This window comes from Chiloscyllium punctatum, chromosome 30 (assembly GCF_047496795.1).
Source record: "Chiloscyllium punctatum isolate Juve2018m chromosome 30, sChiPun1.3, whole genome shotgun sequence".
Lineage (NCBI taxonomy): Eukaryota > Metazoa > Chordata > Chondrichthyes > Orectolobiformes > Hemiscylliidae > Chiloscyllium > Chiloscyllium punctatum.
Window position 1 is genome coordinate 13,118,698 of NC_092768.1, and position 25,385 is coordinate 13,144,082.

At 45.9% G+C, this 25,385-nt stretch overlaps 1 protein-coding gene across 1 annotated transcript; it reads right to left on the bottom strand.

The window, feature by feature from the left end:
* Positions 1-13,935: 13,935 nt before the first annotated feature.
* Positions 13,936-25,073, bottom strand: LOC140455191 (tubulin beta chain). Its single transcript, XM_072549904.1, has 4 exons — positions 24,916-25,073; positions 17,844-17,952; positions 17,245-17,355; positions 13,936-16,692 (listed from the first exon to the last, which is right to left on the bottom strand). Exons 1-4 carry the CDS (start codon positions 24,970-24,972, stop codon positions 15,632-15,634), a joined length of 1,338 nt encoding a protein of 445 aa, XP_072406005.1. The 5' UTR covers positions 24,973-25,073; the 3' UTR covers positions 13,936-15,631.
* Between the last annotated feature and the right edge of the window lie 312 nt (positions 25,074-25,385).

Below are 25,385 nucleotides of genomic sequence, written 5' to 3' on the forward strand. Positions count from 1 at the left end.
TGGTCGCTGCTGTCACGTGACCGAGAGCAAAGGGGAGGAGACCGGCGATGGCGCCACGTCACGCAATGAACAGGTGGGAAGTCAGCGCGATCTGCTCTATAAAGGGGGTCAATCCCAGCTGCCGCTGCTCGGCGGGAAGTGCTGGGGGAATGGTTAGCGTCACTGGGTTCAGACTCCCCCAGGTATGGGGTTTCAAATCCCGCCCTGGCCGCTCCCTACTACTTCAAAGTAATCTGCTTGGTGGTGTTTGTGACCCTAGTTGGTTATTGTTAACCTTCCATTTAAACCTGTTGGACTATAACCTGGTGTTGTGTGATTTTTAACTTTGTACACCCCAGTCCAACACCGGCACCTCCGAATCAGTAGAGCCCTGATGGCTGCTTTTGCAGCTCCCGTACAGATGGTGTGTGACTCCCATTGCTGCTAAGAGGCTGATCATTCCCCGTTCTCCAGACTGCAGTTGGACAGATCCCCTAATGGTGAGCATACTAAATAGGTGACTGACTGTGGCCGAACCCATGGACTGTATATGGACTGTGCCTCTGTTGACAGTCCCCTTGACAACAGCGGGTCCCCCTTGTGGGGCTAAGAATTAGCCCCGACCCACTTCCAAGTTTGGCCGTTTGATTGAAAATACACGTGCAGTCTGTCTGTCGTGCGGTCTGCTGGCACTTGCTGTAGGTGTCAGATAATTACTTTGATAATAAATGCTTTATTCATGAAAAAAGGTTCTTGTTCTGTTTTTACAATCTTCTCAACGAGGTGATTTTTCTTTCACAAATCTAAACTGAATGATTTGGAGATGCCAGTTTCGGATTGAGGTGTACAAAGTTAAAAATCACACAACACCAGGTTATAGTCCAATAGGTTTAATTCGAAGCACACTAGCTTTCGGAGCGCCGCTCCTTCATCACCTGTCTATAAACCTGGTGTTGTGTGTTTTAAATTGAATGAATTTATTGTCATGTGTACCGAGGCACAGTGAGCAGCTTTGACTTGCTAGCAATACAGGCAGATTGCAGAGTTAAACAGTGGCAATGCTAAGAGTTTGTGAGTCCATTCTAACTTGTTTGACTGGTGCGTGTGTTCAGGCTTCTGTACATTCTCCCCGATGGTAGAGGTTGTAGAAAAACATTGCCAAGGTGGGATGGATCTTTGAGAATGTTGGTGGCCGTTCCTTGACAGTGGGCCTGGTAGATGGATGCTACAGATGGGAGGTTGGCCTTTGTGATTGTCTGGGCCGAGTTCACCACTCTCTGTAACTGTCTCCAATCTTGAACGGTGTAGTTACCATACTAGTTAGTGATACATCTAGACAGAATTCTCTCGTTGGCACATCTCTCAACGCTTCAGGCTCTCTGCCTTTATTCCTGATGAAGGACTTTTGCCCAAAACGTCGATTTTGCTGCTCCTCGGATGCTGACTGAACTGCTGTGCGCTTCCAGCACCACTAATCCAAAATCTGGTTTCCAGCATCTGCAGTCATTGTTTTTACCACCAATAAAAGTTGGCAAGCATATTCACAATCATGCCAAATTTTTTCAACTGCCTGAGGAAGAAGAGACATTGTTGGGCCTTTGTAACCAGTGCATCCCCATGAAGAGTCCAAGAAAGCTTGTTGTTGACGACCACTCCCAAGAGCTTGACACTCTCCACTCATTCCACCTCTGTGCTGTTCATGTGTAGGGGGGCATGAGTAACATCCCGTCAAAAGTTAATAATGAGTTCCTTGGTTTTGCCGGCTTTGAGAGCTAGGTTGTTCTCAATGCACCATTTTTCCAGGTCTTGCACCCCCCGTCGGTAGTCTATTTTGTTGCCATCTGAGATTCGACTGACTATGGTGATGTCATCGGCGAACTTGTAAATGGCATTAGTCTGGTATTTGGTGACGCAGTCATGGGTATACAATGAGCACAATAGGGGACTGAGTACACACTTCTGGGGGGGCTCCAGTGTTGAGTGTTAGTGAGGATGAAATATTGTTAAATACTTATATAAATGTTAAAGGTTTCTGCCTCTGCCATTCTACAGTGTGGTGGAGCAGGGCCGAATGGCCTATTCCTTCTGCTGGTGCCTTTGCTAAATTATTGTTATTGTGGTGTAGTAGTTGTGCCCCTTTCTCTGGGCCAAAGGATTGAGGTTCAAATCCCATCTGTTCCATATAAAATAAGGTTAACCAAAAGAAACGTGTCTCTGAGGCTCTAGTCCAACAGTTGGAAGATGGACCTGGGGTGATGGATGTTTGAAGACTGGTATGGTCACAGTGGGCAGAAAGCTTAATAACCAGAGGATATTAATTTATGAAATACTTCAAAGCACAAGTGGTGACAAGAGGATAAAAGAAATTATATAAAGTTGTTGTGATTGGGAATGCACTGCCCGATTTGTTAACAACCTGTCTGGGGAGGTAGTAGAATTATAGAGATTTTAACTGGACTAGTAACCTCTAGGCGGAGTGTAATATTTTGGGAACCTGGGTTCAAATTTTTTTAATTTATTCATTTAGTGGGATGTGGGCATCACTGGCTGGGACAGCATTTATTGCTCATCCCAAGTTGCCCTTGACAAGGTGATGGTGAGCTGCCTTCTTGAACCACTGCAGTTCACCTGCTGCAGGTTGATCCACAATGCCCATTAGGGAGAGGGTTCCAGGACCCAATGACAGTGAAGGAATGGACAGCCAAGTCAGGATGGTGAGTGGCTTGGAGGGGAACCTGCAGGTGACAGAGAAAGTGGATGCTTGTATTGTTGTGGCTCATTCCTGATGAAGGGCTTTTGCTTAAAACATTGATTCTCCTGCTCCTTGGATGCTGCCTGACCTGCTGTGTTTTTCCAAACCCACACTCTCAACTCTAATCTCCAGCAACTGCGGTCCTTACTTTTGCTTGTCGTGGTGGTGCCAATCAAGCAGGCTGCTTTGCCCTGATATGTTTCAAGTTTCCTGAGTGTTGGGGCTGCACTCATCCAGGGCATGTAGGGAGTATTTCATCACACTCCTGACTTGTGCTTTGTAGATAGTGGAAAGTCTTTAACGTGTCAGGAGGTGAGCCACAGTATTCCTAGCCTCTGGAAAAGTGCAGCAGGTCAGGCAGCATCCAAGGAGCAGGAGAATCGACGTTTCGGGCATGAGCCCTTCTTCAGGAATGAGGAAAGTGTGCCAAGCAGGCTAAGATAAAAGGTAGGGAGGAGGGACTTGGGGGAGGGGCGTTGGAAATGCGATAGGTGGAAGGAGGTTAAGGTGAGGGTGATAGGCCAGAGTGGGAGTGGGGGTGGGGGCGGAGAGGTCAGGAAGAAGATTGCAGGTAAGGAAGGTGATGCTGAGTTCGAGGGTTGGGACTGAGACAAGGTGGGGGGAAGGGAAATGAGAAAACTGGAGAAATCTGAGTTCATCCCTTGTGGTTGGAGGGTTCCCAGGCGGAAGATGAGGCGCTCTTCCTCCAGCCGTCGTGTTGCTACGGTCTGGCGATGGAGGAGTCCAAGGACCAGCATGTCATTGGTGGAGTGGAAGGGGGAGTTGAAGTGTTGAGCCACGGGGTGGTTGGGTTGGTTGGTCCGGGTGTCCCAGAGGTGTTCTCTGAAACGTTCCACAAGTAGGCAGCCTGTCTCCCCAATATAGAGGAGGCCACATCGGGTGCAGCGGATGCAATAAATGATGTGTATGGAGGTGCAGGTGAATTTGTGGTGGATATGGAAGGAGCCCTTGGGGCCTTGGAGGGAAGTAAGGGGGGAGGTGTGGGCGCAAGTTTTGCATTTCTTGCGGTTGCAGGGGAAGGTGCCGGGAGTGGAAGTTGGGTTGGTGAGGGGTGTGGACCTGACGAGGGAGTCACGGAGGGAATGATGTTTTCAGAACGCTGATAGGGGAGGGGAGGGAAATATATCCCTGGTGGTGGGGTCCGTTTAGAGGTGGCGGAAATGACGGCGGATGATACGCTGTATATGGAGATTGGTGGGGTGGTAGGTGAGGACCAGTGGGGTTCTGTCCTGGTGGCAGTTGGAGGGGCGGGGCTCAAGGGCGGAGGAGCGGGAAGTGGAGGAGATGCGATGGAGAGCATCGTCGATCACGTCAGGGGGGAAATTGCGGTCTGGGTGGAAATATATCCCTGGCGGTGGGGTCCGTTTGGTGGTGGCGGAAATGACGACAGAATCCTCCAACCACAAGGGATGAACTCAGATTTCTCTAGTTTCCTCATTTCCCCTCCGCCCACCTTGTCTCAGTCCCAACCCTCAAACTCAGCATCACCTTCCTTACCTGCAATCTTCTTCCTGACCTCTCCGCCCCCACCCCCACTCCGGCCTATCACCCTCACCTTAACCTCCTTCCAACTATCACATTTCCAACGCCCCTCCCCCAAGTCCCTTTTATCTTAGCCTGCTTGGCACACTTTCCTCATTCCTGAAGAAGGGCTCATGCCCGAAACATCGATTCTCCTGCTCCTTGGATGCTGCCTGACCTGCTGCTCTTTTCCAGCAACACATTTTCAGCTCTGATCTCCAGCATCTGCAGTCCTCACTTTCTCCTATTCCTAGCCTCTGACCTGCTCTTGTCGCCACTGTGTTTAAATGGTGAATCCAGTTGAGTGTTGATAGTGCATTTGTAGCAATCAATCGCAATGAAGCAAACATCCCAATATCCACAAACGAAGCTGCGTTAGAACATTATTTCCACCACACATTGCAGCACAGAGGAACTATGAAAAGCAGAAGAAAATCACCTATACAGCATATTCAAAAAGAACAGGTACCCAATGATCATAATCCACTGATTTCTCAGTAACAAACCCAAACAAGCAGACAAAACACGTCCAGAAACACAGCCACTCTCCCCTGTATCAAAGACATCTCAGAAATAACTGCCAGACTGCTCAGACCTCTTGGCATCATGGTAGTCCACAAACTCACCAACATACTAAAACAGCAGCTAAAGAATTTGAAAGACCCGATACAGACAACAAGCAAAACTAATGTCATTTACAAAATACCTTGCAAGAACTGTATCAACCACTACATTGGACAAACAGGCAGAAAGCAAGCCGCCAGGATACATGAAGATCAACTAGCCACAAGAAGACATGACCCTCCCTCACTAGTATCCTTACATACAGATGAGGAAGGACACCACTTCAACTGGGACAACACATCCATCCTAGGACAAGCCAAATAATGACATGCATGAGAATTCCTAGAAGCATAGCATTCCAACTGGAACTCTATCAATAAACGTATTGACTTGGATCTCCCTTTACCACCCCCTGAGAAAAAGAACAGGAAATTACGTCACCACAGGAAATGAAATCACTAACTTAAGGAAACCTAAACACATAAATGGAAAGTCGGCCATACCACCAGTGCTTCATCCAGAGGCTCACTGATGATGTTACCTAGTATGGTGATGAAACGTCTGAAAACAAACCTTTCGGCTCAGCGAGCAAACCTACATCCAGAACCTCAACCTGAGCTACAAATCTTCTCAAAACTCACTAACAGTACTCTAATGTTGTGAGTACAATATGACTCTTCCTTGGAACAGTCCCAATCTATCACCATCTAAATAATATTCTGCCATTCCTTCTTAATCATATTATGTATGCCCTAACATCTTCGCTTTTAACTGTCTACTTTGAGTGTAGGGGCAGCAGTGATAGTGGTTTGCCATTGCACTGTAGCATATTTATAAAGGCTAGTTCTCATTGGAACAAAAAATAGAGCCAGAATGTGCAAGTTTAAAGGGAACACTGATTTAGCTCAGCAATCACCGGCACTCCATCAAGACTTTCGATGAAGAGATGGCTGTTGTACAAAACAATGTCTGACACATCATGCATTAACTGAAAGCAGGAGTACAAGCTAACATTTCAATGCCGAGAGGTTGCTATGGAAACCCTGCAGAGACATTCTTTGCAGCCAGCTGGATGGAACAGATCGAAATAAAGAGGGGTTTTAAACAACCCTTTGTCCATCATCCACCATAAAGCTAGTTCCACAAAGAGGAATGGGATCGACGTTGTTTTCATGTGGGAGTGCGACAGCTGGCATGTTAGCCTGGGAGTAATGAGAAAAACCACACAGAGAAAGCAAGTGAATGCTAAGAGACACGGAGGAATGTGGCACAGGTTGGAAGGGTTCCAGCTGCCTTCCAGTAACTTCCTGCACCAGACCCAGCCAAGAGAGAGTACCCTCAGGCAACAGAGAGACATCAATTTGAGGCATCCAGACAATGGACTGGCCAGTTTAGTGGAGGTGCATGCGCATTGACTCTAGCTTCTGAAGATACATAGACTGTACCAGCACTACCAGAAACAGGCCCAGCTGGTCCTTACACTCCACACAAGTCTCCTCCTGACTCTCTGCATCTCTCTCAGTCAACATATTCCTTAACCTGTTTCTTCCTTGTTCAAGTCATTAACTAATATCGCCTTGAACTTGACACAGAACGAGACCATTTGGCCTTATGACTCCATGCGCGCTCACTCCAAACCAGTCCAATCAACCCTATCATTAATCTCAGAGGCTCCTTGTAGTGGTGAGTTCGGGGTCTGGTAGACCTCTGTCTTATGAACACCTCTCACTGCGGAACAACAGATTATCGGAGACTAGGCAAAAGTGAGGACTGCAGATGCTGGAAACCAGAGTTTAGATCAGAGTGGTGCTGGAAAAGCAGAGCAGGTCAGGCAGCATCGAGTAGCAGGAAAATCGACGTTTTGGGCAAAAGCCCTTCATCAGAATTTTTGGACACTGTCTATTCAGTTGATCACCATGTGGTAGCATTGAAGACCGATAACCTTTCACCTCATGTTAGCCAAAGGTCCTGGGCCTACTTCACCGCCGCTCCCTCACCACCAGACACCTGGAGGAAGAACGCCTCATCTTCCGCCTCGGAACACTTCAACCCCAGGGCATCAATGTGGACTTCAACAGCTTCCTCATTTCCCCTTCCCCCACCTCATCCTAGTTTCAAACTTCCAGCTCACTAACTGTCTCCTTGACTTGTCTGGACTTGTCCGACCTGCCTATCTTCTTTTCCATCTATCCACTCCACCCTCTCCTCCTTGACCTATCACCTTCATCTCCTCCCCCACTCACCCATTGTATACTATGCTACTCTCTCCCCACCCCCACCTTCCTCTAGCTTATCTCTCCACGCTTCAGGCTCACTGCCTTTATTCCTGATGAAGGGCTTTTGCCCGAAACGTCGATTTCACTGCTCGTTGGATGCTGCCTGAACTGCTGTGCTCTTCCAGCACCACTAATCCAGTATTAGCCAAAGGTCTATCAACCTTCATCTCAATCACTGTCTGGGGAGAAGAGTACTGTACATTCACACTCCAAAGAGAAACGAAATCTCCTCATCTTGAGTAGAAGACCACATATTTTTAGTGTTGCCCCAATCTCACCTGCAAATGGGAAACACCCTTTTTGGCAGCCACTTGGCCCTCAGCACTTCATATGCTTCAATAGGATTGCTTCTCCTTTTTCTAAACTCTTGAGATACTCTGGGTCTGGATTCAATGGAGGAGGGAGAATCTAATTGAAACTTACAGAATACTGAGAGGCCTGGGTAGAGTGGACCTGGAGAAGATGTTTCTATTGAGAGGCCTGGACCAGAGCGTACAGCCTCAGAGTGAAGGAATGGCCCTTTAGAACTGAGATGAAGAGGAATTTCTTCAGCCAGAGGGTGGGGAATCTGTGGAAATCATTGCCGTAGTGGGCTGTGGAGGCCAGGTCATTGAGTGAATTTATGACAGATAGGTTCTTGGCAAGTGAGGGTGGAGGGGGTCCAAGGGTTATGTGGAGAAGGCAGGAGAGTGGGGTTGAAAAATGTATCAGCCCTGAATGAATGGTGGAGTGGACTTGATGGGTCGAATAGCCTAAGTCTGCTCCTATATCTTATCTTCTCATAGATTGCTGCCACTATCCTCTTTTAGGGCAGGATCCCCAGGGCCCATTGGCCTGGAATGCTTGAAGAAAATCACTTGCTGGTCCAATGGGAAGAGGAGGTTTAGTTGAGTTGTATGTCAGCGAGCTGTTGACAAGGCTCCCTGTGCTCTGAGATATTGGGATCGAGCCTGTGAGGATGTCAGGGGCCACTCCCTCCCAGATCCCGATCCACTCTCCTGTCGAGTCCACCTGACATTATCACCATAGGTGCTGCTTATTGTACACCTCGGTATTATCCCTTTCAGACCCTCACACAGTACTCTCCAGGCAAGAAAACAACTTGGATTTATTAATCACTTCTGCTTGTCACCCTGAGGTTTTGGTACTGCCTGAAAGTCGAAATATTCTACAAAAATAAAAGACAGGAGCGGGAATAGACTACTTGGCCTTTGGAGCCTGCTCTGCCATTTTATAAGATAATGGCTAATCTGTATGTTAGCAGCCAGCCCCATTTCCTATCCTCCCACGATAATCTTTGACCTCTTGTTAGCCAAAGATCTATCGACCTCTGTCTTAATCACTCTCTGGAGAAAAGAGTACTTCACATTCACACTCCAAAGAGAAATAAAAAGTCTCCTCATCTTGAGTGGAAGACCTCTTATTTTTAGTGTCACCCCAGCCTTGCCTGCAAATGGTAAACACCCTTTTTGGCAGCCATCTTGGCCCTCAGCACCTTATGTTTCAATAAGATCGCTTCTCTATTTTCTAAACTCTTGAAATACCATGCAGAATTTGGAGCTTCATGTTTGACCAGTCTCAACTAAGAGGCCTAAACTCTTAACTTCCTGTCATGCTTTTGGAAGCATATCACACTACTAATGTAACCTTACCCCAAGAGTGGTTAATGATCAACCATACTGCTGGGGGCCTGGAGTCACATGTAAGCACAGCACTTAGTGACCCAGAAAGGTTTTTTTCCCAAGACTACGGCTTGTTAGACTCCTAATTCCAGATTATAATTGAATTTATATTCCACCATCTACCATGGCAGGATTCAAAGCCACGTCTACCGAACATGACCTGGGTCACTGGATTAATACTCCAGTGACTGGTGTAATAGACTAATAGTCTAATTAACACCCTTTGGCCATTACCTTCCCCCAACAATGACAAACTTGCAGGATTGATGGAGAGGCCAGATTCCACCTACAAAAGTCAGAGTTTTGGTTGAGTCAGGAGAGTGAGCCAGTTTTCCAGAGATGGGATTAATTTTCAACCTTGGGTTGGGGGAATCTGCACCATGCTGGAAAATCAAACTTTGTCATTCAGCAGAATTGCTTCCAGCTCTGGGTCACACACCCAGGGTTTTCCCAGTGAGGATGAGGAAGCTCGATAATGTGGGACAGCTTGAAAAGGCTGGGATTAGAGAAGGTTAGGATTTATTAAATACACAAAATGATTCCCATCTTTTTTTTTAAGATTAGATTACCTACAGTGTGGAAACAGGCCCTTCGGCCCAACAAGTCCACACCGCCCCGCCGAAGCGTAACCCACCCATACATCTACATCTACCCCTTACCTACACTACGGGCAATTTACCCTGGCCAATTCACCTGACCTGCACATCTTTGGACTGTGGGAGGAAACCGGAGCACCCGGAGGAAACCCACGCAGACACGGGGAGAACGTGCAAACTCCACACAGTCAGTCGCCTGAGGCGGGAATTGAACCCGGGTCTCTGGCGCTGTGAGGCAGCAGTGCTAACCACTGTGCCACCGTGCCGCCCTTAGATCTGTTGAAGGATCAAGAAGCAGAAGACACTCATTTGCAAAAGGACAGAAGGTGACATGTAGTATTATTGTTTAAGCCTATAGTGGAACACACTGCTCGGAGATTTTCATCATGCAATTGGAATTAGCCATAGGGAGATGGTGGTCAGCTGGGATTGGCTAAATGGTTTTTGCAGAGAGCTGCCTTGATGGGCTGAATGGCCTGCTATGCTATATGGATTCTCAACAATGCTAACCTTAGCTGGTTTCACCCAGTATAGGGAATGGCAGCCGAAAGCAGACCCAGCTCATTGAAGCAGTTTTGCTGAACTGAACAGCCAATTCAACAACAGATCTTCAGATCAATTTAAGCTGCTGGGCACAGACACCACTGGCAAATTCTGCCTTTATTTGTACCGTAGCTTATTTGGCAGTGGGAAAGAGGAAGGAGCGGTGGTGGACAAGCAGCATCACACTTAGTGAGGATACTTCCTTGGTCTGGATCCAAGTGAAGTTATAATCCAAACTCTACTAAGTTCTGAGATACAAACCAGTTATTGGGGGGTAGATTAAAACAATTTTCCAACCATCTATCTCCTAAAGTGATCTAATCATCTCAGCCATGAAAATGCTCATCAGAAATACAAGATGCTACTTTAACAGATCTTTTTGCTGATTGTGTTAGAAGTATCAAAACATATGACCTTGCAAAATTTATTACAATTTGCCATTTTCTGCAGATTCACCAATTCTTTAGTAGTTGGGCTCTCCCCAAAAGCCAGCCTGCTCTCTTTATAACTCTGTGGTTTCCACGACAGAGGCAAACATTCAGAAATAAAACATATAAACTGTCAAACAAGGTGCAATGTGACTCTCAGATCAACAGTCTGTTGTGCCCTTGTTCAAGAAGAGCAGTAGAGATGACCCAGGTAATTATAGACCAGTGACCCTTACTTCTGTTATAGCAAAGGTTTTGGAAAGGATTATAAGAGGTGAGATTTATAATCATCTAGCAAGCAACAATTTGATTTCAGATAATCGACATGGTTTTGTCAAGGGCAGGTCGTGTCTCACAAACCTCATTGAGTTTTTTTGAAAAGGTGACCAAGCATGTAGATGAGGGTAGAGTAGTTGACAAGGTATACATGGACTTCAGTAAAGGTTCCACATGGTAGTCTGTTGGAGAAAAATGCAGAGGTATAGGATTGAGGGTAACTTAGCAGTTTGGATTAGAAACTGGCTTTCTGAAAGGAAGCAGCAAATGGTGGTTGATGGAAAATATTTAGCCTGGAGTCTGAGTACTAGTGGTGTGCCACAAAGATCTGTTTTTGGACCAATGCAGTTTGTCATTTTTATAAATGACTTAGACACAGGCATAGGTGGATGAATTAGTAAATTTGCAGATGCCACTGACGTCAGTGGAGTAGTGGACAGTTTGGAAGATTGCAGAAGACTTAGATAAACTGCAGGATTGGGCTGAGAGGTAGCAAATGCAGTTCAATGCAGCTAAATATGAGTGATTCACTTTGGGAAGAATAACAGGAAAGCAGACTACTGAATCAATTGAAAGGTGCTTGGTAGTGTGGATATGCAGAGGGATCTTGTCCATGTACATAGATCCCTGAAAGTTACCACCCAGGTGGCAAGTGTGTTAGGTTCCATTTGTAGAGGGATTGAGTTCTGGAGCCACAATATCATGCTGCAACTATACAAAAACACTAGTGCAGCCACACTTGGAATATAGTGTGCAGTTCTGGTTGCCTTATTTCAGGAAGGATGTGGAAGCATTGGAAAAGGTGCAGACGAGATTTATTAAGATGCTGCCTGGTCTGGAGGGAGGATCTTATGAGGAAAGGCTGAGAGACTCTGATCTGTTCTCATTGGAAAGAAAGTGGCTAAGAGAGGATTTGATACAGACATACAAGATGATCAGAGGGTTAGATAGGGTAGACCGTGAAAGTCTTTCCTAGGGTGATAATGTCAGCTTGTGGCATAACTACAAATTGAGGGGTGACAGATTTAAGACAAATGTCAGAGGCAGATTCTTTACGCAGAGTGTGGTAAGGGCATGGAATGTTCTACCTGCTAATGTAGTCAACTCAGCCACATTAGGGAGATTTAAACAATCCTTAGATAAGCACTTAAATGATTTTGGGATAGCATTGGGGGAAGAGCTGAGAATAGTTCACAGACCAGCACAACATAGAGGGCTGAAGGGCCTGTTCTGTGCTGTATTGTTCTATGCTCTAAACTAACAAACCAGCTCTCCCTGCAGGCAGAATTACCTCAGCATCACATGTAACAGCAGCTGCCTTGTGCAGGCAGAGGGCACATGGGGTAAGAGATGGCTTAGGGATCACCCAGGCAATGGTGGAGATATCAGCATATTTACAATATCCAGGGAAAGATCAATCCAATGAAATCTGCATTCACTGGAGTTTAGGCAGAAGAGAGGGGGATTGAAATGTCTAAAATCTTAAGGCGGCTGAGTAAACAAAGTGTAGGGAGGATATTTCCACTAGAACCAAGTCAGGGACAGGCTGAAGATAGACTGTAGGGCATGTAGCATTGAGATGGGGGACAGACCACTAAAGTAACCATACGTGTGATTTTAAGGTGTATTTTGTCCTGGATTTTACAGCAGATATTCTGAGCAATCTACCAGTCACTGCACTAAGCAGCGTGAGGCCAGTGTTTTTGATGAAATTTGAAATCACTCCCACCTGCTACACACTCAAAACTTAGTATTCGATGTTTTTTCCCCTTCTTGGATTGCACGTGAGATAATTTATGTTCTGAGTTTTCCTTTTGCTAAGGATGTTACTATATTGAAACAGTTAATGTGTAATAAGGACTGTATCTATTATTCGGTTACATTTTTCCAGTAGAGTTGTTATTCCAACCCTGGTTTTTGTTGTATTTTAATTATATTGGACAAAAAAAAAAGTGTTTTGCTTTCAACTCAGTAGTTTGACCAATTAAATTGTGTTTGGAGTGCAGTAACTTACATTTATCTTTAAGATAAAAGTTGGGTCTGGAATATTTTAAGGGTGTCAATAGAGATGGGGGTGCAGGATATTTCTTCAGAGGGTTGACAGCTTGTGGAATTCATTGGAACACAAGGCTGGGTCACTGAACAGATAAACGCAAGATTCATTAAAAAGTTTTAGATTTAAGGCATCAAGGGGTCGGAGGGAAAAAAAAACAGGAAAATGTGACATTCAGATGAGAGCCAAATGCTCTAGTATGTTCATGATGGTGGCTTTTATGGGGAAAAAAGAACATGAAAACATGAAGACCACTGGCAATATGTGGTCTGTGGATGGGATAACCATAGTGGAACATTCTTACACCAATTAGCATAGTAAAGTTAAGGCTGAAAGGTCACTAGCAAGATAACACAAGTAATAAAGCAAGTTTTTCTGTTAAGTGTTATTATGACAGGATTAGGACCATAAATATTTGGGGCATTGACATGAAGATATCTAATTAGTAATTAGTAGAGTCAGCTTGAGACAGGAATAGATGGAATAGCTAAATATCTATCATGACAGGTTAGTCTGGAATGGACGATCACTGTAGCAGAGCTGATAATATCTAATCATGACATAAGGAAAACATTAAGTAGGGTCTGGAATGAAAGACCATTAGCACAAAGTATCTAACCGTGACATTAGAATAACATTAAGTAGAATGTACAACTAAAGAGATATTGGGAACTAACATCACTGGTTTATTGTGTAGCTAGAGTGAGGTACTTTAATATGGTTGGACATGCTGATAAGCTAACAGAATAATGATAAAAAAATGTTTATCATGAGGTTCAGGGGCATTTGAGAATCTGCTTTCTCAGTCACGGTGTTTTGTGTGCAAATAAAAGACCTACTTCTTGAGGAAGTCTGCATCTCCTGGTGATTCTCTATTTTCTCCACAACACATTCTGGTCAGGAATAGGATTTACAGAGTTTTATAATCTATCCTCAAAACATTCAAAAAGTGGTGGTGAATCTTGAACCACTGGGAGCTGGAAGAGCCAATTGACCAATCTGTTGGGGTCATGCCCCAGAGGGTAGTTTAGAGGCAATGCCAATGCAGAGAGGGAATCATGACATTGAGGGAGCAGGGAAAGTTTTCCCCTTTCAAATGCAGGGAAGGTTTTTTGAAAAAAAATCACCCCACAATCCACAAAAGTTCTCATGACTACACAGTTTCCCAGCCTTCAGATCCGTGATGAAGGCCATCGCCCCACAGAAATGTAGACGACTAAAAAAAAAAAACAAAGACAGCAATATATCGCAAAGAAAACTGGTTTTATTTGTCAGTTAAGAAACAGGCCGGCTTTATACTTTTCAATATGAAAAAAAAACAAAAAAAAGAGAAAGGTACGATTCATTTAAAAAAAAACAGTAAAAAGGACACTGACAGCAGCAAATGCAAACAAAAAAAAAACCTTAAAAACCAGAAAGACAGAGCGAATACTCGGTAAGCAGCAGCATGGAAAAACAATCAAGAACATCTATGTCACAATCCTTCAAAAGGTTTATTCAAGGCTCAACAGGAAAAGGGACAGTTGCACGCCACCCCCTCAGCCATCAGGGAACAGAAATACCCTTCCCAATAACAACTCGTGACAAGTCGAGCAAAAAGTGGAACTTTATAGTGGATTGTTCTCACCCTCTCAAGAGTTCCTCAGCTAGGAGGGCTGGATTGGCTGTGTGGAATTAACTCATCCCTGCTCCTCACTGCTGGCTCAGCTATTCTGATTATTTAAAACCAAAAATTAAAAAAAATTTGTGGGAAAATCCCCAAACAGGGCACATGGAAAGGTAGTGAAGGAGGATTATACTTGGACAACACAAACTCAACCGGACAGTTTGAAGGAGCAGTTGAAAGATAAGAAACACCAAAAACATACGGTTTTACTGCATCATGGATTTAGCGATCTCACAGACAAGTTGGTAACGGAGAGGGAAAAGTAGCTTTTCTATACAGCTAGGATAAGTCCTTTTAGGGAGTGAAGGGTTTTCGGGCATATTGAAATTGAATATATCATTTTTGAGACTGTGGCACTGAATTATCGTGTATATCCTTGTTTTCCAGCTCAGCATCACTGGGCATCCATGCAGAGGGCACAATTTCCATAGTACATCACCCAGCTGGGTGGTACATAGAGAACCACACACACAGAAACCTGGTTTCAGACCACAAAGCTACTCCTAAAAATAAAGATGTGGAAAAGTCATTTTCTAAAATCCCACTTACTTGGGAAAAGGTTATGCCTCTGATAAATTTCACCTATTTTCAATGCTTCAACCAGCACAGTCCAACTTGACTTTTTATAAATTGGCTGAGGGTAGAGGCACTACCACTGCAGAGACCCTCCTCCCCCACCACCAGATTTCAACATGCTGCTACTAATTTGCATCATCTGACCCCCTCAAGCAACATGCAATTAGCTCCATTCATCCAGGCTGGCAGGCCCACCACTGAGACAATTGATACCAGTGTCTCCAATCCTTAGTTTCCATCCATTCCAAATGTTCCTCATCTCCCTGCTGGTCAACTTCTCTCACCTACCCCCTCCTCCCCAACTTCAATCAAGTGCGCCTACCAATGCTTTGAACACAAAATGAAAAACAAAATTCACATTACCACACTCCAAGACAACTGCAGCCTGTTTCGATTTCAAAACATGCAAATGGGATTCAGGGAAAAGATCTGTTCAGATGTGATGACACTGTGCTTTAGTTTGGGGACTGATATGTCGGACGCTGTGATTACAATGGCATTTGCCAGCACGGGGGTGGAAGTGGGGGTGGGGGTGGGGTGGTAAGGGGCAAAATGAAAGTTTCCTTTGAACTTGAGTCCTGTGGAACTGGAGGGCCCACGGACCTCGCCTGTTTGAAAACGCAAATTTTTTTTCCTCGCTATTGTGTTTTTAAAAAGGATGTTTTATGTACACAAAGGGCGGGTCGAGTCAAGGGCACTCAGGCCTCGTCTTGCTCGATCTCCTCCTCGAACTCTCCCTCCTCCTCAGCGGTGGCATCCTGGTACTGTTGGTACTCAGAGACCAGGTCGTTCATGTTGCTCTCTGCCTCAGTGAACTCCATCTCGTCCATACCCTCGCCTGTGTACCAGTGCAGGAAGGCCTTGCGCCGGAACATGGCAGTGAACTGCTCAGAGATGCGCTTGAAGAGCTCCTGTATGGCTGTGCTGTTGCCGATGAAGGTGACGGCCATCTTGAGGCCACGGGGTGGAATATCACAGACAGCTGTCTTGACATTGTTGGGGATCCACTCCACAAAGTAGCTGCTGTTCTTGTTCTGCACGTTCAGCATCTGCTCGTCCACCTCCTTCATGGACATGCGGCCCCGGAAGACTGCTGCCACCGTCAGATAGCGCCCATGGCGTGGGTCGCAGGCTGCCATCATATTCTTGGCATCGAAGACCTGCTGGGTGAGCTCGGGCACTGTTAGGGCCCGGTACTGCTGGCTCCCACGGCTGGTGAGGGGGGCAAAGCCAGGCATGAAGAAGTGGAGGCGGGGGAAGGGCACCATGTTGACTGCCAGCTTACGCAGGTCAGCGTTGAGCTGGCCTGGGAAGCGGAGGCAGGTGGTGACACCGCTCATGGTAGCTGAGACCAGGTGGTTCAGGTCGCCATAGGTGGGGGTGGTCAGCTTCAGTGTGCGGAAACAGATATCATACAGCGCCTCGTTATCAATGCAATAGGTCTCGTCCGTGTTCTCTACCAGCTGGTGCACCGACAGGGTGGCATTGTAGGGTTCCACCACCGTGTCTGACACCTTGGGCGAGGGCACCACACTGAAGGTGTTCATGATTCGGTCTGGGTACTCCTCACGGATCTTGCTGATGAGCAGGGTGCCCATACCCGAGCCTGTGCCCCCACCCAGTGAGTGGGTCAGCTGGAAACCCTGGAGGCAATCGCAACTCTCTGCCTCCTTCCTCACTACGTCCAGCACGGAGTCCACCAGCTCTGCCCCTTCTGTGTAATGCCCCTTGGCCCAGTTGTTACCTGCGCCACTCTGGCCTAGAAAACACAAAAAAGTAATGGGGTGAATGAGACAAGCAATTACACACCACCCTGCCCGCCCGCCCATCAGATGGCACAGCCCTGCACCCAGAGGGCAATCTAGAATCCAGACCGTGGCCAAACATTTAATACAAAGAAGGGAAACCAGGCTCCACACTCCAGTGAAATGAATGATGGGATCAGATTGATGCTCCATTTACCATATGCCCAAGATCCAGGCAATGCTGACCCAAAATTTAACAATTAGCTCCCCACTTTTCAATGCGTGAATTACCAGATAACTCCCTGATGGTGAGCAAAGGCAAGGCTAGACTGCACCTGACTCAATGCCCTGCTCCCTGGTTTCACTTGAAGGACACCCCATTGCTGCATAGTCCCTGTGGTGGATCACAAGCCAATGCTCTGGGGATGCTCCAGCCTCAGTAACATTGAGAGAACAGTATCGCACAAAAGCGGAGATTCCCAAAATAGGAATGAGGGAATTTTTGCTACCACCCCCTTCCAAAACATACATCTCATTCAGGAAAACTGCAAGCAGCTTGTACTTACCAAACACAAAGTTATCCGGTCGGAAGATCTGCCCAAATGGTCCGGAGCGAACAGAGTCCATGGTGCCAGGCTCCAGGTCCACCAGGATGGCACGGGGAACATATTTACCCCCTGCAAAGGAAGAGGGGACAGACTTGTTGGGAAAAAACCTTCAACTGCAAATTGCACCCTTTCCCATTTGGTGGATGAACAGAAGTATAATGGAGATGGGGGCCCACACCAAAAGGGGTCCCCATTACCACAACAGAACTGACAGCAATCTCAATTCAGTGATGGATGTGTTAAACATGATGTTCCTGTATCACTAGCAGCAGCTTTTCACAATGAGTACACCATGGGAGAGACGGAATCTACTCCCCAGTAGGAGACCCTGCTTCACCCTCCTCCCATGCTGACAGGAATGCACCAGTGCCAGGCAGGGCAACAGCTTCTGGTCAATTGCAGAAGAGCTCCCGGTTTCCTTCTCTGCCCCCTCCACACCAAAACAAGTATTCCCCAGGGAGACAGTAAGATACGGAGGGCAAGGAGAGAATGGAGGGGAAGTACCAGTCTGCTAGGTGATGCCCCTCCCTGCTCCACACAAGGTGCCAGGCCAGTACCTGATGCCTCGTTGTAGTAGACATTAATACGATCCAGCTGCAGGTCACTGTCACCATGGTAGGTACCAGTTGGGTCAATGCCATGCTCATCACTGATGACTTCCCAGAACTGTGGAGGAGAGCAGAAACAGCAGTTACAGTACAGCCTGCCTTCTTCATTTGCATCTTCCTTTGTGCACAGGAAAGAAAGTGCATATCCGTTTCTCAGAAATCAGAGTCAACTGGCCCAGCTTCAGTTTAAACAAGGCCCTGCAGTTAACTGGTGCATTCTCCAGCACAGCAACTCGACTAACCAGAGTCCACTTGCCACCCATTCTAATCAAGATATAACTCCATGTTACCCTGGGGCCCTTGCAAACATTCTGACAATTGCAAAATGAGTAGGCTTCAATAAAGTGCCTTATTTAATTAAAGGTCACCCTGGGCCCCAGCAATGAACAGGGTCAAAAATGGCACAATTTCTCAGGCTCACCACATGAGAATCACTGCTAAAATTGCAGAAACAAAGGAACAGCACAATGGGCTACAACAAGGAGCATTCATACTCGTTGCCACATCCTGGCGTTTTAAAATAAAAAAATCAGGATTTGAAATTGGAGAGACAGCAGATAATTCCCCAGTCACAAGAGAGTAACGGGCATCACTCCAAACACAGGCACCAGTCAGACACTGCACTGTGCCAGCACTGAACACTGGCATTCAGTGGACCAGGGGAAAAACATCAAGCCTGAGAAACAGACAAAGGAATTGCAGTGCATTGAAATACCCAATGAGTGCCAGACTGATATAGAGGCTGATGCAGGTTTATTAATAGACCATTACATTATTTTCAAACACGACAATACAATGGACGCAATCTCAGGCACACAAAGCAACACCTCCTTTCTCCTTCACCCACAGTCAGTCTCCCAGCAATTTGTGCACCCATTCGCGAACAATCACAGTTCCTGTCTTTCTTGCTGAAAATTCCCTCGATAACATTTTGTAGAAAAGGAAAATCAGAACCCCCAGATCCCCCCACCAACCCCATTTAAGGCACAGAAGGGAGGGGGGGGGGGGGGGAAAGAAGCAAAATATCCTTGGTAACAGGGCGTTGCCAAGGAACATATTCCCACACAGAACACTGAACAGAGCTCCTAGAATGGAAATCAGAAGCTGGGAGCAGATAGAAGATTCCAGAAGGAGAGCTTAATCTCAGACAAAGATCACACAACCGAGGTGCGGAAATGCAGTGAACGTGCAGATTTGATGGGAGGAAATAATTGGATTTTTACTTCGTGTGGAGAGAATCCATTCAAGCGACTAGCATGGGAAAAGCTATGTGCAGAATGTGGGGAAAATAAAATCTGAAGTATGCCAGTGAGCCAAACGAAATATCCAGAACACCTCCTCCCCCCCCCCCCGACTATTTTTCTGTATGAAAACACATTGCTCATAGAATGAAGGATGAGCTCACTTGCCCACCGCACCAATCCCACTGTCTAGACAGCCAGCGTTATGGGAGCATGGCTGCCCGACTCTTGTGGTCTGCTGCAGCAGTTTAACTCAAAACAGCCACATTGGCAAAGGTTTGGGGAAGATAGCTTGAAAATTCAGCAGCTGATTTGAGGTAGCATTAGCATGTAGAGTGTAGTAGCAGGGACACACACACACACACACGGGAACATTTGCAGCAAGCTCCAGACAAGTTGCCCCACCCCAACCAGTCCCTTGCTTCCCCGTCAGACTGAGTGACAAAAGAACAGACAAAAGAGAAAAATCGCATCCATTCAGCTGGTTACTGCATTCCTGCACAAGGAATCAGCAGGGCAAAATCCCAACAAAAGTGATAGGAGAAATAAAATGAACCGCGTTCAAGACATATATTGTTTCTTTGTAACCCCTCAGAGATGAGTACCCTAATTAAACTGCTGAGGGGATGGTTTCAAAGCTATGACTCAATCACATTAGCTCAGAAATAAGACCCAGACAACATGACTGGCTGAGGCTGTGTGAAATTGCTGCATTTGAACAAAGGCGGAGAGCACATGAGACAATCCGGCTTTGTTCCTGTCTGCTTCCCTTCCCAGTCCTTGTCTCCTCGGTGGCCCAGGTTCCCTCAGGCTAGCTACTTTGCAAATCTCGCACACTTTAGAGCTGACCTCAAGCCAGGAACCTTGGGATGCACACAGAAAAGGATGCTAGAGATATTCAGCAGGTTTGGAGACAGACACTGCCTTAAACCTGAATTCCCTTTCCTCTACCCCAGCCTTCCTGACACACTATTTTGCTGTAGACATTTAAGGGGTTTTTAAACATGGCAAGCCTCCCTTCCTGAGGTAACACGTCCAAGTTACAGGATGTACCAAAGTACATCCATATGCCATTTTTCAGGACATACCAGCCTCCCACATTTTATCTTCTACACAAGATCAGCTCTCTGATCTCTTAAGAGTTCATGCTTGACCCTTCACCTCCCCAAAGTGTGGCCCCTGGTCACCAAAAGGAGGAATCTGATTTTCTTCTTGCTCATCACATCCCTCTCCAGCCACCCAACAAATCTCTGAACTGCCGAGGCAGATATAAAGCATAAACCTAAATCTCTCATGTAGTCAGACTCACTGGGATTAGAATGGACGGAAGTGTGATGGCCTGCATGGACATGCAGGGTCTCTGGCCCTGCTGTTAAAAAACTAACTGGGTAGCAACTAGCTCCATGAGCTGCAGATGGTCTGTCACCCGTGCCAGCTCATGAGCATTGAGTCCTGCCATCCCAGGGTTGAGATCTGCCAACTTGGCAGAGAACAGGCACAGGCCTAGTCCTCTGTTGGATAGGATTGTCTTCTTGATACTAGAAAACGTGACGACTGTGCAAAAGCCTTCTGCTTCACCAAACAAAGACACAGTCATCACAGTGAAGGGACAGAGAGGGAGGGAAGAAGAGGCAGAAGTGTACAGATTAAGGAGAGATACTCTTTAATCAATGGTCTGCCCTTTAAAAGGATTGAAAATGGTTCAAACACCACAACGCAACAATCTGGTAGCTTTACTGAAAAGACAAGGAATTACCGTGTAAGCAGTTTTAATTGAAGACAAATCTTTATGGTATTAATTATAGCAAAATCATTTCTGCATCTGTAAGAATTCAGGAGTGTGAGTATGAGAAAGAGGGGGAGACAGCCACACACTGATCTCAGTCTTCTCAAATTAAAAAGTCATAATTTCCATAAAAAGGACAGCCTTTCAATGAGTGTGCCAACTACGGATACTGTTTCCAGGATTACCACTGTCTCTTATCAGAAAGAGATTTCACACAGGGGCGGTCTGGCTCACTCACTTCAAGCACCATCTGTTTGAACCAAAGGGGTCACATTCAGTCCAAGATAATGAAAGGTCTGCACTGTGAGGGGCTACTGACCAATTCAGTCACCACCATTACCATATTCCTAAAAGGAATATGCCCAAAACGTCAATTCTCCTGCTCCTTTAATGCTGCGCTTTTCCAGCAACACATTTTTCAGCTCTAATCTCCAGCATCTGCAGTCCGCACTTTCTCCATATCCCCCCAAACCCAAGCAGCCAATGTCACAGGACCCATGTTGGAATGATTGTTTCAGATATTTTATCCAAACCAGGTCTCTCTCCCCACCTTTCTTCCCCCCCCCAAAGTGGTCAACATCCAAATGGTGCCCATTGACTCACCAACCATGCAGCCCGTAGAATCAGAATTTCACAGCACAAGAGGCTGCTTGGCCCATCATGTCCAACAGTTTGTTTTCATTGCCCTGTCTACAAAATTAGTACCAAATCAATAGACATGAGACCAGGGTGACTTGCCAGACTTGACAGTTATTCCTACTATACACTGCTGAAAGAGAAGGCATTGTGTTGTAGAGAATCATCTTTCAACCACCAGGACCAAGAATACAAAATCTCAGGGATAAAATAACAGTAAAGGAAAACAGAGTAAAGCATAATTGAAAGAATGTGAAATTGCAAAGCTTTCACTCAAAGTTGATAATTACCCAATAGTGAAAGGCATATATAATAGCAGAACCCTCAAACCAACCCACAACTATTGGATTGGAATCAAAACCATAAAAAGAAATGTGTGAGACATAGTTTTTCTTAAAAAAAAGCAAAGAATTCTGTGTAGTGCAAAGATTAGATTAGACATAAATGGAAAAGATGTCACACATTTGATCATGAAACCAGACAACGGTCAAGTGAGTTGGAACAATTTGGAAAAGTTAAAGGGAAATTGGAATAGTGCAAGGCAATGGGATACATGCGGAATACAAAGTGTAAGATTACCCACAATGGGAGTTTGCATATTGTTAATTACACTGTTAACCTCTTCACAAAAGGTGCTACTACATAAGTTATTTGCATGTCTTAGTCCAGGATGTGGTTACTGATCCAGTCTATTGATGTAACTGAATGGTGTGCCAATGGCCTATTGATGAGCAGTGAATGGTGATTAATTGCCCCATTTATCTGTGGCGCATAGACCATTTTATCCTGTTATATACTGTATCGCTTCAGTACTTTATTATTTCCACCTTGCTGCTGACCTACAGAAAACAAATCATAACGAGACCACCGCCCCCCCTCCCATTCCCTGTCAATGCGATTTCTCTTGCATGCCGTCGGGGGTGTGGAGAGAACGCCCTCTCTAATAGTATTAGACTCCACCGTACCTTTGGCATGTGGACACAAGCCTGTAAAACACAGCCGAGCTACATTTGAATAATGCCCTCAGCAGAGGTCACAGGATTACAAATTAGACAGAAGCCTCAAACAGTCTTTTTAATAAAAACTCGTACTGAAACGGTGCTGGGGGACGAACAAAAAAGATCATCGCAGTCAGTGGATTCTGAAAGAGGATCAATCCACTCTGTTCTGCATGTACCAAGTCCTCGTAGCAGCCTCACATTAAGAGAAGAAATGGGTGGGCAGGTCACCTCAGAAGTGGGAAAACCATGTGGTCCCTCACATCTCAAGAGTGTTTACAACAGCAGCAGCACAGGGCAGACAGCACCTTATAAACCCTTCCCCCAGCCATGAACACAACCCAGGCTACCCTCATGTGAACAGGTGAGGAAAAGGATCAGATGCGGAATTTCCGCTGTACAATGTTGCAAACAGCACTTTTCAAGTAAATCCTGCTGATATTTTGAAGCGACCGGGGAGACATCAAACTAAACATTAACTTTTAAAAGCGTGTTCAATAGAAGATGGATTAGTGTGTAATTTAGCTACTGCACCTTGCACTGAAATAGGCGAGAGGGTGAATTTTTATTTTAAAAAAAATCACTTGGCAAGCATTCCTGGAGGGATACTCACGCATTCCTCACAAACACGGAATGGGGACTAGATACTGGACAAACAGTGAGCAAAATTATGTCTACACGTGGGGAATGGTGACTAAACGGACTTTCCTCTCAGTATTCCTCAACCGCCAGTATTGAGGCGACGGGCCGAACAGCCTCCGATAAACTGCACGCATGCCCCTCCGGTGAAGCGGGGAAGATTATGAGGTTGAAATTAAAAACAATCCACTGGGGAGATTAGAATGACGCAGAGCTGGCGATGAAATGAGGTCACTGTTACAGTGTAGCAGGAGATGGAAACCTGGAGCAGAATCTGTCCCAGAAGAGTCCAGCAACCCCCCAGCGCAAATTTCCACAAGTAGCTGAAGGCAAGATATCCCTATGATATACAGATATTTTCTATCTAGATTGAATAGACACTTAGGATCCCAGCTTCTGGGATTGCAGGAGACAGGTCCCAGAATTGAACCTAGCCCGAGAAATCCTGTGTTTCCTTTTGTTACCATTGAACCGTACGATTACAGATGTAACTTTCTGAATTCAGGATTGTATCTCAGTGACTCCCAATTCCCCACACAAAGCTCAATAAACCTTACTGGATGAAGAGGCCAGGGCTGCTCTCTAACCACGAGACACTAGAAAGGGGTGGGGAAGTCAAAGGGCGGGGGAATGAACATTTTCAAAAGAATTTTGAATTCAAAAAAGTGCGAAAGGGCCGTTTGGCGCCTCTCCTCCCGCAGCCCATTGGCTAGCGCTGGTTTTGGCGCCTCTACAATTTCCCTCCAACCGCTCCGCCCAATAGGAGCTCGGTTCACGGCAGTTAGACTAAAAGCTCAGATCCCTTCAGGAATCCAGTCTACAGAGACCAACTGTGATGGATTCCGACAACTGACCCCATTCCCACCCCCCAACCCCCCCGAGACCCTCCTTATTCCCAACCTTCTAGACCCTCAAACAAAAAGTTTCTTCCCTGATCAATCTTCCCCACCCCATCTGAATTCCAGGATCGATTAAACATTAAAACTTTTCACTTTTGGGGTAAAAAAATCAGAGTAGATATTTAAGATTTCCCTTTGTAACAATCCTGAACAGCAACTTGCTCAACCCGTTACTTCTAGATAACGGAGTGCAACATTGTACAATCACATTACAGCGCCTTACCCACTCAGCAGGTTCAATGCAGTGTTAAAACCGGTCGCCGACTAACAACTTAATTCTAAAATAAGCCTTCCTCCCTTGCAGCTCACCATTAATCTCACAAATATCTTTTACACAGCCCGTTCCCCCCTTCCTTTTACTGGATTTAGGCCCTAATAAAATGCAACGTGGAAGATTTAAGAGAACAAAATGTCGAGTGTGGGTCAAAAATGAACATCTCTTCTAACATGCGAATTTAAAAATGATACGGCAAATTGCATTTCCAAAGGACCCCCTGCCTAATCCCTCTAAGAGCATGTGGACACGTCGGTGATAGCATTGACCTGCACGGACTTCCAAATTCCTGCAGCATTTCCACCTCACCAACGCACACGGAGCTCAATCGAAAACAATATTCGGGTTAAGACATTTGCTGAAAAGAAAAATAATCATTGATCGATCTGGAGCCTCTTGCTGAAATGATCGAGATTACATTACCCCCACCCCACCCCACCCCCTCCAGACCAAAGCACGAGTCCGTTTATCGGAACCCAACAAGTCCCGTTGGAAATTGAACATAAATTACAAGAATAAAACCTCCAGATTTTGACTTGGCTTTTTACCTTGGCCCCGATTTGATTGCCACACTGCCCAGCTTGTACGTGCACAATCTCCCTCATTGTCAGACTTTTTTTTTAAAAATCACACAAGAAGAAACCCGAATAAAGACCAGCACACACTTCTCCACAGTGTAACTGCACTGGCAATGTAACTCCAGGCGTCTCGCAACAAAGCTTATAAAGGGGGTGGTGCCGCCACCGCCAGCTCCCCCGTCCTATTGGACGGTGAGCACACGTGGCCCTGGGACTGGCCTGCCATTGGACACGAAATGTTGCAGTAATTAACCAGTGACGTCACGCAGGAGCCGCATGGAAAGATTCTGGGAGTTGGAGTTCCGTTCCACTGTAAGGCCAAAAGCAGCAAGTCATCTCTCTCTGCAAACAGAGATCTCTCAATTCATCAGGGCCTTAGAGTATCCCAGAGAGCACTGGAGGGAGGGTCATTGAATGCGGCTGAGGCCCACTCCAACAGA

What these genes read in the sequence shown, in the direction of transcription:
- LOC140455191 (XM_072549904.1), bottom strand. Translation starts at nt 24,972, where the DNA reads ATGAGGGAGATTGTGCACGTACAAGCTGGGCAGTGTGGCAATCAAATC. An exon ending in CTACTACAACGAGGCATCAG is followed by an intron (nt 17,356 to 17,843) that starts GTACTGGCCTGG and finishes CTTCCTTTGCAG; the next exon opens with GGGGTAAATATGTTCCCCGT. An exon ending in ACCGGATAACTTTGTGTTTG is followed by an intron (nt 16,693 to 17,244) that starts GTAAGTACAAGC and finishes TGTGTTTTCTAG; the next exon opens with GCCAGAGTGGCGCAGGTAAC.